This window comes from Biomphalaria glabrata, chromosome 2 (assembly GCF_947242115.1).
Source record: "Biomphalaria glabrata chromosome 2, xgBioGlab47.1, whole genome shotgun sequence".
Taxonomy (NCBI): domain Eukaryota; kingdom Metazoa; phylum Mollusca; class Gastropoda; family Planorbidae; genus Biomphalaria; species Biomphalaria glabrata.
The window spans coordinates 1-15,726 of record NC_074712.1 but is presented as its reverse complement, the minus strand read 5'-3'; the positions used below and the strand labels follow the sequence as shown (position 1 = coordinate 15,726).

Genomic DNA, 15,726 nt, shown 5'->3' with positions numbered 1-15,726 from the left:
TATGTCTCGCCTAGATTGTAATTTGGTTCTAGATGACAATTTCACTTTTTGTGAATCGTGTGAAATTGGGAGGGGAGGGGGGAGATTCATTACTAGTAGAAGAGGAAAAGAAACTAATTATTCAAACAATGTAAACTTATCGCGAATACCGAATAATTGTAAACAGCTGTAAATGGGACGGGAGGCGAAGGAGGTGGAACTATACATTAATTCGGTGACGGGTGCAGATTTAGCCAAGCTATGGTAGGCCATTTAAAACAGAAAACTATGCCAAAAAGAAGAACTAGAATCTATTCAAGTTCTAAGATGATACAGGGTGAGTAGGGGAAGGGGGAGGGGTAGACCTACAGAATAAATATGTAAGGCTTTCAAACTTTCAACTTTCAACGGAAAAGTCAGGAAATACACGATATAACAAAAGTATGATCTGTGATGTAATGGAATTAGCAATGTAATGGAAGTAGTCATGTAATTAATGTACTGATGTAATGGAATTAGCAATGAAATGGAAGTAGTCATGTAATTAATGTAGTGATGTAATGGAATTAGCAATGTAATGGAAGTAGTCATGTAATTAATGTAGTGATGTAATGGAATTAGCAATGTAATGGAAGTAGTCATGTAATTAATGTAGTGATGTAATGGAATTAGCAATGTAATGGAAGTAGTCATGTAATTAATGTAGTGATGTAATGGAATTACCAATGAAATGGAAGTAGTCATGTAATTAATGTAGTGATGTAATGGAATTAGCAATGTAATGGAAGTAGTCATGTAATTAATGTAGTGATGTAATGGAATTAGCAATGTAATGGAAGTAGTCATGTAATTAATGTAGTGATGTAATGGAATTAGCAATGTAATGGAAGTAGTCATGTAATTAATGTAGTGATGTAATGGAATTACCAATGTAATGGAAGTAGTCATGTAATTAATGTAGTGATGTAATGGAATTAATAATGTAATGGAAGTAGTCATGTAATTAATGTAGTGATGTAATGGAATTAGCAATGTAATGGAAGTAGTCATGTAATGAATGTAGTGATGTAATGAAAATGATGATGTAATGGATGTAGTTTTACAATAATAGTAGTTATGTAATGGAAGTAGTTATGTAATGGAGGTAGTGATGTAATAGGAGTAGTGATGTCAGTGACGTAATTATGTAATGGGAGTACTTATGTAATGGAAGTACTTATGTAATGGGAGTACTTATGTAATGGAAGTACTTATGTAATGGAAGTAGTTATGTAATGGAGGTAGTGATGTTATAGGAGTAGTGATGTCAGTGACGTAATTATGTAATGTGAGTACTAATGTAATGGAAGTACTTATGTAATGGAAGTACTTATGTAATGGAAGTACTTATGTGATGGAAGTACTTATGTAATGGAAGTACTTATGTAATGGAAGTAATTATGTAATGGAAGTACTTATGTAATGGAAGTACTTATGTAATGGAAGTACTTATGTAATGGAAGTATTGTTGTAATGCAAGTATTTAGAAAATGATGTTTGTTAAATAATGAGAATGAGGATACAATTAAAAAGACGTCTACTGAGAGTTGAGGCCCCTGTTGTGCTCCTACACTTTTTCAAAAGCTTTTTTAAAAAAATACTTAGTAAAAATAATAATGTTTATATCTAAAAGCATGCCATTTTTTACATTAAAGAAATAGAGAACTAGCAAATTTTTTGCCATTTTCCTTCTTTAAAAAAATAAATATACAAATATTCGTAAAAAAAAATAAATATTTTTGAGTTTATGGAGGGTAAGGCCCTGGGTTGACGCACTGCTGTAAATACGGAGCTGCATTTTTATATTACGAACACGCTACAAGCGGACACTTCTTAACCACGTCAGAATAGCCAGCCGTAAGATTTAAAGTAGGCCTATAGTCGTACTAATGAGAACAAAAAATATGAAAGAAATGTTAACAACTTAAAGTTTCTGACCCGTCGAAATTGATATGTTTGAATCTCTATTGTGGGGGTCCCTTTTGCTCTCCTAACAACTTTACAGAATCGGTAGGAGGAGTTCGTTAGCCTTGTCTGGCTAGGTAAAAGAAAATTGAACCTTTGCGGCTATATCCAAACATGGGAAAGGATTTGTGAGTCAACCCTAAAAAAAATAGGAGCTGATTACCCTTAGGCAGCATGCAGCATACAGTTCAACATTCTGGCAGAATGTGCGACGCCCCTTATCCCATATTGTATCGGCACTTGATGTTATTAGACACGTCAGCTACGTGGAGAGGGGGGGGGTGCTGATATGTGGGCGACATCGCTCCGAGTATAGCCAATGCCCAGGCTTTCATTTTATTATTTCTGACAGATGATCCACAGTCACTTTGCGACTGAAGGAGGCTATAATGTTTAGAGTACTGTATTAATAGGTTATTGGGAAAAAAAGATGCAAGAAAAAAAAAACAGCAAGAAAATGAATGATAGGGGCCTATCAAATCATTTGTATAATATTTTTTAGTTGAAAGCAGGTCTCTAAGCTTATTGACTTGGCGAGCTACACAAAATGTTAGAATCTCAAGGCGCGGGCCGCACAAAATTCCTTACACAATCTGAAATAATGAGGTTATTATGTAGAGCCTCCCCTTTATCACTCAACGTATAAGACAATGTATTATCACTATTATGTATACAAGTAGGATAGTATATGTATGCATTTGAGATTTTTAAATATAGTACTCTAGGCTGTTTTCTTATATTAATCAGACTGTCTTTTTAGTGATTATTCTAAAATAAAACACATTAAAATTGAAGTTAGCCTACATATATTTTTAAACAGTAGTTTGATTTTTTCTTTTTTTTTTCGGGGGGCTGGGGGGGGGGGAGTCAGGCGTGACCTCCGTGACTGTCGAAGGCGCCTGGTCAGGAGTCAGCTGACCCGTGACGACTATTAATGGGTCGCAAAATTTGGTTATTAGGAGAATTGCGTTTTAAGACGTTTGACGAATAATAGCCTATATTGCATATTGCTGTATATTGTCTGTCCACTTGCTACGGTTGCAGAAGGGAATATACAGTATGTATTAGACCAGTGATGCCCAAAGTACGGCCCGCGGGCCAGAACCGGCCCGCGACGTAGTTTCATCCGGCCCGCCGAAACGTCGGCACAAAAGTAGAAAATCAAATCCTCACCCCTTCAAAACTGTTAGGGCCTCCACTTTTTCTCTGAAGGATTGGTACCATGACCTTTAACGATTGTGCGTTTATGAGTTTATGAAATGGGAATCTACCGAGAAAAGTGAATCGATCTTTTTTTGTGGAACATGATAATTAGCCAGCATATTTGTTTTGTAAAGAAAGTCTGGCTGTTTCAAAAACAAGAACATATACAGCGGCATTATAAAACAAATATGAAGGCCTTTTTGGTTTGAGCCGCGTATAAAAGATTGGTCAAACTACGCCTAGAGATTGGAGGGTCGATGGGAATATTAACCAAAAAGAGACAAGAAAATAAGTTGGTGGTAAAGGTAGCTACAATGTCGCTCACATTTTAAGTAGAGAAATTATCCCATTTTTAGACGCGTAAAAAATGATGACTTTAAATATCCCATTAATTAATACTAGATCCAATATTTTCAAATAGTTTTTGGAGAATTTGGATTCCATTATTTTACCTTTTATTGATGTGGCCCGCGACACGCGTGTCGAAAGTTAAAATGACCCGCAGGTCGAATTCGGTTGAGCATCACTGTATTAGACCATAGCCAGTGGCAGTCTGTCATGGAAAAATAAATGTATGAAGTCATTATGAACATTAGTCCGTCTATCTCTGTCAGTTTTTCCTATGTTCGTGTAAAAAAAAAGAGGTAATCGCGGAATAGAAGGAAATAAAACTTGGGTGTAACTGTGTATGGAAATTAATGGGAAAATAATGGTAATAATTGTTTCGATAACTTGAATACCGCATATGAAATATTATATGCAAGGTTAAGACATTCTTGTTTTGTTCCCAGACCATGGAGCCTATCATCTATAACTCTAAAAATTTGATTGACCGAGCATTGTCTGGGAGAGATGCCATTCTTGTGAAGTTCAACAAGTGTGCAGAGAAAGATGGCCAGACTTATTTGTCAGAAGCAAAGAATGTGTTTGAGAAAATGCAGGTTGGACATTTGAAATACCTTGTTTACTTTCCGTATATGTGCATTGTTTATTGTGTTTATTTTTGTTGTTGATTAATATATGGATGTGTTTTTATACTTGGGAACTTTTACTTTACTTGGTTCGCCCATTTTCTAGTGTAATTGTTATGATTCTGAATGCAAACAAATGAATGCTTTCCCCCAAACAGAATCCAATGCTCCTAGATCCTAAAGCAGATCGGGAAGAAGTCCGGCAATATTTGAATGACCTCTTAGAGCAAATGGAATCTGTGCAACAAAAGTCTAAGGCATTAAAAGATCGTCAAAAGGAGTTGAAGGTTCGTCTGAAGTTCTTTAAATGAGTGCAAAGTAGGTCATTTGTAAAGTAGTTCATGATGGTCGTAACAAGAGATGCGTGGATATCAGATTTCTAGTGTGCACCCTCCCCTCGAGAACTAGGTCATGACACCATTGCACAATCAAATGCGTCTTTTGGGAATGGCAACATCCAATGTTCCTTTTTTTTTTTTGTTTGTTTTGTCAATTTTGCTCTTCCTTTTTTTAAAATTTCCATCCCGCCTCTTCGCTTGCACGCAAAAACTTAACAATCGTCTGCTAAAACTTCATTGATCGTGATGGCCAACATTTTTTTTTCTCTCCATTACTATATAATTTGTTTGTCCAGTAATTCGTTGTTCGTTTGCAGTCCATCAGTCTCTTCATTTATTTAATTAACCCACATAGATAAAAAGATCATTTACGGTTTAGGTGGAGGTGATTAAACTGGACTATCTACATGAAGTCCAAACCGAACTTAAAATGAGAGATGTGATGTGGACATGTATCGATCAATGGGACAACATCGTACAAAGATGAACAGAGTTCAGAAAATTAAATATTTGTAGAAGATAAATACTCGTTTCGATGTTCACAAGTTTTGTTTTATTACAAAGATAGACCAACCTGTATGGTATGGCAGCAACCAGGGTTAGGCCTATAACTCGGATCTATAGTGATGACTTTCCGAAGCGCTAATCATACGACTATTAGTCAGCTATCCTAACCAGGCAGTTAATTAATTCTTCTCTAAATTTGAAAAACGATTATATTATTATTATTAGTAGTATAGCTTTTATAAAGTGCTACTTTCATGCTTATAGCATGCTTATATACGCTATGGTCCAATCCCATTTGTGGACCAGTGGGGAGAGGGGGCATCTGTAGATGGTTTTCCGTGCTGTCGTTAGGCGCTCAGTAAACACAACTCTGCTCGAGTCAAGTGTCGAACCTCAGGTTCTCGAGTTTTTACCCGCTAGAAGCTGGGACGAGTGTTTAGTATTGGTCATTGTTCAAAAATAACTTTTGCATTTGAGCTAAAAAAAAATTAGATCTACTTCTTAAAAGATTAACCGAAAAAAAAAATTAAAAAAAAAAAAGTTTCGCAACGCAACATAAAGTTTTTGAGAGCCGTAGCGCTAAACTAGATGTAGATATATTATATATCGATCTATATGCTAATTGTGCCTATTTCAGGCTATGTAACATACGCCAAAGTATGTGTCATTGTCTGCAGCTGATACACTTTGACTTTGCTAATTTTTAGCGGCCCCCGAAAGGGGAAAAGACGCTATTAGTTTTGTGTGGAATGCCTGTCCGTCAGTCAAGTTTTTCACCTTTTTTCTTTTCTGAAAGCGAAAAATCTAATTTTTTTAAAATCACTTATGCAACCAGTTATTTCATAAAAATGCACCACTTTTACAACTATTTACTATTTGGGGATTTGACTATTTAACATATTTTTAACACATTTCCAGAAACAGTGTTACATTTTTTGTCAATTTTTTTTTACATTTGTATTGCTTAGTTAAGTAAGTGCTGTTATACTATTTACTACATTTTTTAAAGAGAAAAAATCTATTAAGTATGCATATAAGTTGGGCATAAATTAAAACAACAATTAATAAATAGTTTTTCATATTATCGCGTGAACTGCAGCGATGCATAACAGCCACTAGACACTCCAACTAAAGGATAATATTTTTTTTTAAGGAAATGTTTTGTTTTTTTAAGAATAAGAGATTGACCCTTTACAAAACAATTAGATCAATTATATATATATAACTATATATATATAGTTCGTCCATCGTGGTTCGATGATAACCACTTTTGTCTTCCAGGGGGCTGAGGGCTTTGCACTGGGGTTTTGTGCCTCCTAATGTGGCTTGTGATACCTATGTGAGCCTGGAATGTTCGGCTGTACACTGGGCAGGTTATTCCAGCTGGAGCTAGTGTCATTGGCCTTGCTTTTCTTCTCTGGCGTTTTTCTTCTGCCAGCGTTGTTCTGTTTTCCTCAGCAACCTGTGCGTCAGTTTTCATAGCGCGACGCCTTGATGCTCTGTCATGTGCCTCTATCTCCCATGTGGCTGGGTCTATGCTAAACGCCTTCAGAGAAGCTTTGAGGGTGTCCCTGTTCTTTCCTTCCCTTAATTGGCCATACAGTAGTCGTTTAGGAATGCGGCGGTCTTCCATTCTGCAGACGTGTCCTGACCATCCCAGCTGTACTGCATCAGGATTGTGTGGATGCTTTGGTGAGCCGCTCTTCGAAGGACTTCAGTCAGTATCTGGTATCTTGTCTTTCCATTTGACATTCAGTATTTTTCGATAATGAAATCGACCTGCGCATTGCCAAGGCCAGACGGTCTAAAAATGTCTGGAACAGACGATGTATCACAACAAAGACAAGCTAGGGAGCTAGGGATCTATGGAGCTATCATCCTCACTACATTGCTTTATGCCTCAGAAACGTGGACAGTGTACAGAAAACATGCTAATAAGAAACTGAACCACTTCTACATGACATGTCTAAGAGAAATACTGATATGTCTAAGAGCAATTCATTATCAGTTCACAGCTAACTTCACATCCACTTTCACCTATCCATTGGTCTGCTGGGGCACCACACAAGATCTGTCAACCTTCTTTCTCCATTTTTCTCTGTCATTTGTCTTTGATAGAATTTCATTCTGATGTTCTTTCTGAAAATATTGAAACCTGCCTTTTTACCTGCCTGGGTGGACCACTTCGGGTGTCGATTTTGTGTTTCCTCACAAACTGTCTTTGTAACCTTGTTTTAAAAAGTTGCCATGATAATGTTCTCTCATTCAGTATTTGATCATTTTAATAGATGTAGCTCTAGCGACTAGCCGCGCTAGGTCTAGAACAAAAACAAAACCTTTACTTATGTGATACTCGATTTTATTTTTAATGTTGTAATAAATAATATTTGGCCTGCATCACAATCCGGCCATATTTATTCTTCCTTGAAGTCTAATCTATATATATCTAGGTCTATATATAGAATCTGTCACAGATCGTAATATAAACAAGCATGGCGTCTGCTACACATGTTCAACATTTGTGCAGTTCTAGCTACGTTATCATTGAATGTGAGTGGCGATAGCAATATTTATAAAAACAACACCGAAAGTCTTAGTCAAAAAATTACACCCTCACAAGACTAGATCGATCATAGAGACGTAGAGTACTAGCTACATCTAGATTCTAGATCTAGATCTAGATCTTAGTCGAGAGGACTAGACTCTACACTACTGACTGTGACTGTCTAAGTGAGGAGAGTAGTCTTATTTTGAGTCTCTGCCTCTCTAGAGACGTAGAGTACTAGCTACATGACATCTAGATTCTAGATCTAGATCTTAGTCTAGAGGACTAGACTCTACTGTCTAAGTGAGGAGAGTAGTCTTACTAGTCTTAGGTCTAGGTCTAGAATACTCTAGAATCTAGATCTAGAATCGAGTCAATCTAGACCTAGATCTAGAGACTAGAGGACTAGTCTAATGATCTAATCAGACTAATCATAATCTAATCTGATCTTGTCTAGTCAGTCTAGTGACTCTAGTCTAGATCTAGAATCTAGTGTAGTCTCTAGTCTAGCCAGTCGATTGGCCAATTCCCTGCTTAGACCTAGGCTGGCTAGACCTAGAGTCTAGAGATCTATTACACTCTATTATATTACCATTAGTCATTATTGTATTATACTAGATCTAGAATCTAGTATTGCCTATTGGTAATTAGATCTACTATTTTAGTATTTATTAATTATTAGTCTAGATTATAGAAATACATTTCAATGAATTTCGTTGTTACTGACTCAACACTGATTGTAACATTTTGATGCAGTCAATCTAATGACTAATCATATGATCTATAATAACCTAGAATAGAACTTTAGATGTAGTACAACTAGTACTATATCTACTACAAGACAATCTAACTAATAAACTAGAGCCCTTTCATGGCTCCTGGCCTATCAAACTTTTATATAGTTTTATACAGCCCTATCATAACTCCAGGCACATCTAATACAGCCCTATCATGGCTCGAATTACGGCCAATCTAACTGTATTAGTGTTATTTAATTAATACAGCTCTATTTTCACTCCAGGCCTGTTTAACTAATACAGCACTTTTCATGGGCTTATTTATATAATAATTTGACTCCAGGCCTATCTACCTAATACAACACTATTTCAGCTACACGCCTATCAAAGCTCCAGGTTTATCTGCTGGTCATATTTAAATCTCTCTCTCTCTCTCTCTCTCTCTCTCTCTATATATATATATATATATATATATATATATATATATATATATATATATATATATATATATATATATATATATCTTCCCTATAACATGCACATACGCCTACACAGTAAACTGACTTTTGACCAGACTTTAGAAAACATTTTAAGTTCATTGATAACATGTGGAGCAGCTGTTCATCTATTCAAAGTCATAAGGATAGATATTAACGAGTGGTAGATGCATTTTCTTTTTGGTTCTAATAAGAAGGTCACGGCAGTGTCTTTCATTTATCAGATGTCTTTGTAAAGATAATTCTGTTTAAACTGAAAATTAGGAAAGCTGTGTAAAAACAAAACCATTGTATTGTTAAATAAAAAGATTTACTGCTACATATAGGAAACCCTAGTATTGATCTAATAGGGTTTTCTATAAGCATGTTCATCTTATTGTGAAAAGGGTAATCTATAAAATGAATGTCTGCATATGACTGTTAAGAATCTAAGCACTTTACTGTTAGGTGCCCTGCCCCTATGTTTCCCTTGTTTATTTTAATAATAATAATTGTAAGCCCTTATATTTCTTACATTAATTTTTAGTGACATTATATATATATATATATATATATATATATATATATATATATATATATATATATATATATATATATCTAGGTTTAGCACCAAGTGCTTGCATTTATTGAAATCATTATATTAGACATGCATATTGCAAGTATTGCTGTAGTTTATAAGATTTTAAACATAAAAAAATATATATTTGCAATAAAACAATAAAACACTTTTAGAATTGTGTATGAATTATTTCTTTGGTTGTGTGTGCTACCAGGTTCCATTCATGAACTTGGAACCAGAGGAGGTGACCTCCACCACTATGAAATACCTGAAGACGGTTCAGATGCTAGAGAAAGGTCTACCACCCAATGATGTGGTCAGCATGTTGAAGAAGAAAGTTGAAGTTATGAAACAGAGAGTAGGTGTTTGTTTTCTGTTTATTAGAGGCGTAATTCCTCAATTAGGTTTGCTTCATTTAGATTTTTTATTTAACACATAAAATATTTTTGTCATGATACATTTAGATGTGAAGTTTTTAGCTATGTTACACTAGATTTCAGGTATACGTTTGGATGTTTCCTTTGTTGTTACCACAATATAAATTGTTTTAGAGTGTGTCTCAGTAGCATTTCAGTAGGAAGTAAGGTTATTGTTGACAGCTTGAGATTTTCAATAGTTTCATTGTCATAGCATGTTATTGGGTTTGGTAGGCCTTGGTGGCACCCATCTCTTCTCCCAAAACCAATTATTTTTTGAGGCTTTCTCCAGACCAATGCCCATGTGTCAATCTAGTCATGTAGACCAATACCCATGTGTCAATCTAGTCATGTAGACCAATACCCATGTGTCAATCTAGTCATGTAGACCAATACCCATGTGTCAATCTAGTCATGTAGACCAATACCCATGTGTCAATCTAGTCATGTAGACCAATGCCCATGTGTCAATCTAGTCATGTAGACCAATGCCCATGTGTCAATCTAGTCATGTAGACCAATACCCATGTGTCAATCTAGTCATGTAGACCAATGCCCATGTGTCAATCTAGTCATGTAGACCAATGCCCATGTGTCAATCTAGTCATGTAGACCAATACCCATGTGTCAATCTAGTCATGTAGACCTACATTTAGGAAGTTGTAGGACACATTCAAGCAGTCTTATAAATTTCACACATATTTGAGTTATTTAATTGGTCTATTAAAATTAAACATTAAAAATATAAAGTACAACAGTTGACTAAATGTGAATAGTTTAATATTAAGAAAGGGTGGAAGTTGATAGAACATATAGAATCAGAGAGTGATTGCAGGCTAGTGTAAGGTACAAAACAATAAAGTTCAATGAAATTTAAATGCAAATTTCTTTTTGATAAGACTTCCAAAATTTGAACAGCACAATTAAAATTTAAAGTTTTTTTTTCTTCTCATTACAAAAGTGGTGTGTTAACTAGACTGTTGGTAAATTGTACAATTCTTGAATTCATTTTATTCTTACTCTTGACAAATGGTCGAGCAAAAACTTTTGTTATTACATGTACTCACAGCATCAGGTAGTAACTGACATGAGAAACCCACATCTTAAAAAACTTTTGTTATTGCATGTACTCACAGCTTCAGGTAATAACTGACATCAGAAACCCACATCTTAAAAAAAGGCACTGGGACTTGATCCAGGAAGCATTGAATTATAAATTTATCAAAGATGAGCCTCTAACACTTGGCCTGTTGATTGAGATTGATGCATTTGACAAGTCTGAAGAAATGATGGAGATAGCTGGCATGGCGTCCTCACAGGCAGCTCTGGAAGCCATTCTAAAAAAAGTAATTTAACACTAGTATTAAAGATCTACCATTGTTTTGCATTTTTTTAGACAATTCATTATTAAGATGAAAATTATCTTAGATTTGTAAGTGTTTTACATTTAGTCCAAATTCTAATCATGATTGTTGACTACTTCATAATTCTTATAGTAGGCTAATGAATGCATCATGATACTATTTTTAAAGCACCTTTGACAACCTTATTTTAACCACCCTTATTGACTTTTTTAAAAACCAACTTTGGTGACTTCATATACACCTTTTGGAGACCTTACTTTAACAAACACACTCTATTTTAAAGTTAGTGACTATGGTATTGATTAGTGTCACATCATTGTTTTATAGCTATTGTGACATGCACTAGTCAGGAATCACTAATTAAATATGATTTATAGTGTTTATTATTTTTCACGTCTGAAACAAGGGTCCACAGTTGAATGGTGGGTAATAAGTCTCGTTCTGAGAGTTGACCACATGGTCAGAAATCATTAGACGCCATGGACTAGGAAAGAAGATAGATGTTATAAGTATTCAAGGAATTCTATTGGACTACATTATCAGTTTATGTGAAGTATTACATGTGATTTCTTGATGGCTGAAATTGCCAGTATATTATGAACTGTTGTTTTATTTTAATAAATGTATATCTGTTAAGTCGACTTGAATCAGTGAATTTTAATACATGTTGTGTTGTGCTAATGTAAGTAGATATACCTCACGACATGTAGAATAATACATTGAAAAAGATAAATTTACAATTAGTAATTCATTGTTTTGGTAAATTCCACTTAAAACAATAGGAAACTTATGTCTCAATATCTTGCTCAGGTGGTGGATGCATCCAAGCATGTGGAGTTCCCTGTACTGCCTTACAAAGATCAGAAAGATGTCTATATAATTGGGAGCACAGATGAGATTCAACAACTGTTAGATGATAGTAACATTAACATCCAGACCATTCAGTCATCAAGACATGTAGGTCCCATTAAAACCAAAGTGGAAGAATGGGCAGCTAGTCTCAGTTTATTTAATAAGACTTTGGTAAGTAGTTAGAAGTTTAGAATGTACACTTTGGTTTCTTATAGTTATAATGTTTTTTGTTTGGTGTAATGCACAAATTGTAAGACAAATTTCCTTACGGATAATAAAGATTATTATTATTCGTAATGAAGTATTAAAAGTTTAGAAAGTCTTTCACTTTGTTGTTTCTCCCAAGGGTTCCTCCATCCGATGTTAAATATATATTTTATTAAGTTTCCTGCCCTGTATTAACCATGTTTGTTGCCTCTGTATATTTTTGGTTTTCCAGTTGATATTCAGAGGCCATGGTGGCTGATTGGTGAAACACTTGGCTTCTAAACCAAGAGGTCTCTGATTCAAATCTTGGTGAAGACTGGGAATTTGAATTATGTATGATGCACCAGAGTCCACCCAACTCTAACTCATTCGTTGAGAAATGTAAAGAGAGTTGTTTGTTGTGCTGGTGACATGACACCCTCATTAAGTACTGAACAGAGAAACTGATGAACTTTATATCATCTGCTCTATAGATTGCAAGATCTGAAAGATCAATGTGTACACTTCCGTTAATCTAACTCAATGTTTTCCAAACTTTTTCATAAATGGACACTTTTACATTCTGAGTATTTAGAGGAACACTTTGCTTATTTTTTAAGAGAGGTTAGAGTTAGGCCTACTAGTTAATTATTCCAGTAGTTCATGGAACACCTATTCAGACCTCGTAGAACACAGTTGGGAAACACTGATATAACTCTTCAATCCCGTCCTCTTTTTCTTTTTTTTTTTTTTCAATTGCTTTCCAACTATGTTATTGTTATTTTTATACCTTCTTACATACAATTTAAATCCTGTTTATTTTCTTAAAATATTAAGGTCCTATTTTTTTCAATTGCTTTTTGTCTATTTCAACACCTCTTACCTCCGTTAGAGAGGCGTGTGCTGACGTTTGGGCAGCCCAGCACTCGCAAATTTACCGCCCAGGCTTTCCCCCAGCAATGGAGAGGTCACTCCATCTCTGACAGTAATGTCTTTGAAAAAAGTCAAGGATTGGCCTCTTTAGTCACACAAGAAGATGCGAATGGAAAAGATCGTTTCTCGAGACGTAAAATGCCACAGACCTCCATTACAGTTTAAATCCATTTAAACTGTCTTTTATTCTATCAAACTTTTTGCTACCCCATTTTATCCCAATTCATTATACTACTATCCTAGATCCTTGTTCCATGGATTGCAGTTTCTTTCCCCTGTCTTTAATTGTGCCATCTCATTATGAAATAGATTTATTTTCCAGGAATCATGGATCAACTGTCAGAGGACATGGCTATATTTAGAATCAATTTTTAGTGCCCCTGATATTCAGAGGCAGCTTCCAGTGGAGGCCAAACTGTTTGTTGAAGTTGACAGATCTTACAAGGAAATTATGAGGAGAGTAAAGAAAACTCCTATACGTAATGGAACACAGCCAGGTTTGTTTTCAGTTCAATTTTTACTTCTTAGCCCTACATAATAAATATTTATTTCATTGATATAATCAAAGCTATGGTAATATTTACATTGTATATATATATATTACTGATTATGATTATGGCTCTTAATCTTCAAGTTCATTATTGTAGTGCAACCATTTAAATTGTAGAGCAAGTATCAAAATGTAGGAACAGGGTTTGAGAAATCTGTTGTCTGATTCTATTGAAGGTGTCAAAATGTCATTACATTTTTTATTTTTTTTTTCTATTTCAGTAACTTTAGGAAGTATTTGAACAAAACATAAACAAATATTTAAATGAAACATTTCTACATTAAAAGTAATGAAATCTTTACAGGTCTCTGGGAAACATTTGAATATAACAATGAATTATTGGATACAATTCTGAAATGTCTTGAAGCCTACCTGGAAACAAAGCGTGTTACATTTCCAAGGCAAGGTTTAAGCTTAGCTATAGACAGAAATTATTGTTAAGCTTTAGGTTAGATTACATGCACTAATAGAATCAATGACTTGGTTAATGCTCTAATTAACATAACCTAACACTAACATGAATGATTAAGTTAACACATAGGTACAAACTGTACACTAAAATCTTTATTTAAAGAAATGTCTCTTCTTTATGTCAAGAAATTTTCTTCAAAAAAACAATTACTTAGCTTAAGATTTATTTTAGAGTATTCACAAGCAATTTAAATTTTGAATCTTTTTTCCCAAATAGAATGCTTCCTTTGCTTTATAATTTAAATAATTTTTTGGTCCAATTTTCTCATTTAAACAAACTTTTTAAAATGCAGAATATAAAAAACAACAACTTTGGGAGCTTTGAGTTACCTATAGATGTAATAGCTAAGAAAGTGAGCTAGTATTTTTTTTAGAAGAGATTAGATTGTATTTTTGTCCAAATAATATTTGTAGACGGCATAAATTTCTGTCTCTTCTAAGGTTCTACTTTCTCTCCAATGATGAACTACTTGAAATACTTGCACAGACTCAAAACCCATTGGCTGTGCAACCACATTTACGTAAATGTTTTGATGCTATACACAGACTAGAGTTTGCTGTGGTTGAGGGACTTCCACCTGGTATATTTATAGTAGCTTAATAGTGTCTTCATATTTTCTAACTCAAAACTTGAAAAAATACAAGTAATTTATTAAATTTATTTTTTAACTACAGAGGAAGAGATTCAATTTACAAATGACATATTAAGCATGATATCACCAGAAGGAGAGAAAATTGGATTGGGCAAAGTAAGTAGTTTCTTTTTTTTTTTTTGTTTAGGATTTTATGGCTTAGGAATTACACATACTTTTTATTAAAACATAGATCTGTTACAGAAACTGATTAGCTTTATATTTAATAATGTGGCCAAAGACAGGTGCAGAAGACAAAAAGAAAACTTAAATAAACCCATGCTTTGTCTGCATTAGATTTGGCAAAATATGCAGGTCAATATTGGGTTTGCATAGTCATGTGAACCACTGTGTTCACCCTGAATCTTCAGAATCAAAGACATTGCCATTAAATACATTTTATTATGGACTCTGTAAAGAACTACCTAAACAAAAAATTGAGAGTTATGTTTTGTCATTGTAAAATCTAATGTGATTGTGACCTTAAACATTATATTTTCTTTCTACTAAATGCAACTATAAGACTACTAATATTGGTATTAGGGACAATAACAATGAGAATAAATTGGGGTTGTGGCTTCAAAATCAAACTTTGTCAATGACTCAACAAAGCAGAGTCTAACGTAAAGAAGAAATGTAATACATTTAGATTGTAATACATTGTAATAGATGCTATGCTTAAGAGTTACTAAGACATAATTGGCAACACATTTATTCATATTGAAAATCAAACAAATTTTTTTTTAAACTCTAATTATTTAACCAAAAAAAAAAATGTTGTGCAGTGTATATGATAATGTGTATTCACCTTTTTGAATTTCAAGATTATATCATTACACTGTTAAATGGATAGAGATGGAAGGTAGTGAATAATGTAATGATAGAAGCATGCAGATGGTATTAGCTAAGGTTGACCCATCAGGGTGCCAAGAAAGATTCCAGTGCTTTTTAAAAATGATGTTGCATTAAATACAAAGTATCT

At 34.3% G+C, this 15,726-nt stretch overlaps 1 protein-coding gene across 3 annotated transcripts; it reads left to right on the top strand.

The window, feature by feature from the left end:
* Positions 1-2,009: 2,009 nt before the first annotated feature.
* LOC129924405 (dynein axonemal heavy chain 6-like) lies at positions 2,010-15,310 on the top strand. Of its 3 annotated transcripts, none has more exons than XM_056018627.1 (10): positions 2,011-2,060; positions 3,978-4,127; positions 4,316-4,444; positions 9,555-9,698; positions 10,893-11,102; positions 11,931-12,143; positions 13,414-13,588; positions 13,946-14,042; positions 14,554-14,693; positions 14,788-15,310. In XM_056018627.1, exons 2-10 carry the CDS (start codon positions 3,981-3,983, stop codon positions 14,928-14,930), a joined length of 1,398 nt encoding a protein of 465 aa, XP_055874602.1. In that variant the 5' UTR covers positions 2,011-2,060; positions 3,978-3,980; the 3' UTR covers positions 14,931-15,310. The 3 variants fall into 3 exon arrangements, with proteins under 3 accessions (XP_055874603.1, XP_055874602.1, XP_055874601.1); XM_056018626.1 differs by having other exon boundaries at positions 2,017-2,111; XM_056018628.1 differs by lacking the exons at positions 3,978-4,127; positions 4,316-4,444 and adding an exon at positions 7,465-7,552 and having other exon boundaries at positions 2,010-2,060; positions 14,788-15,305.
* The last annotated feature ends 416 nt before the right edge of the window (positions 15,311-15,726 follow it).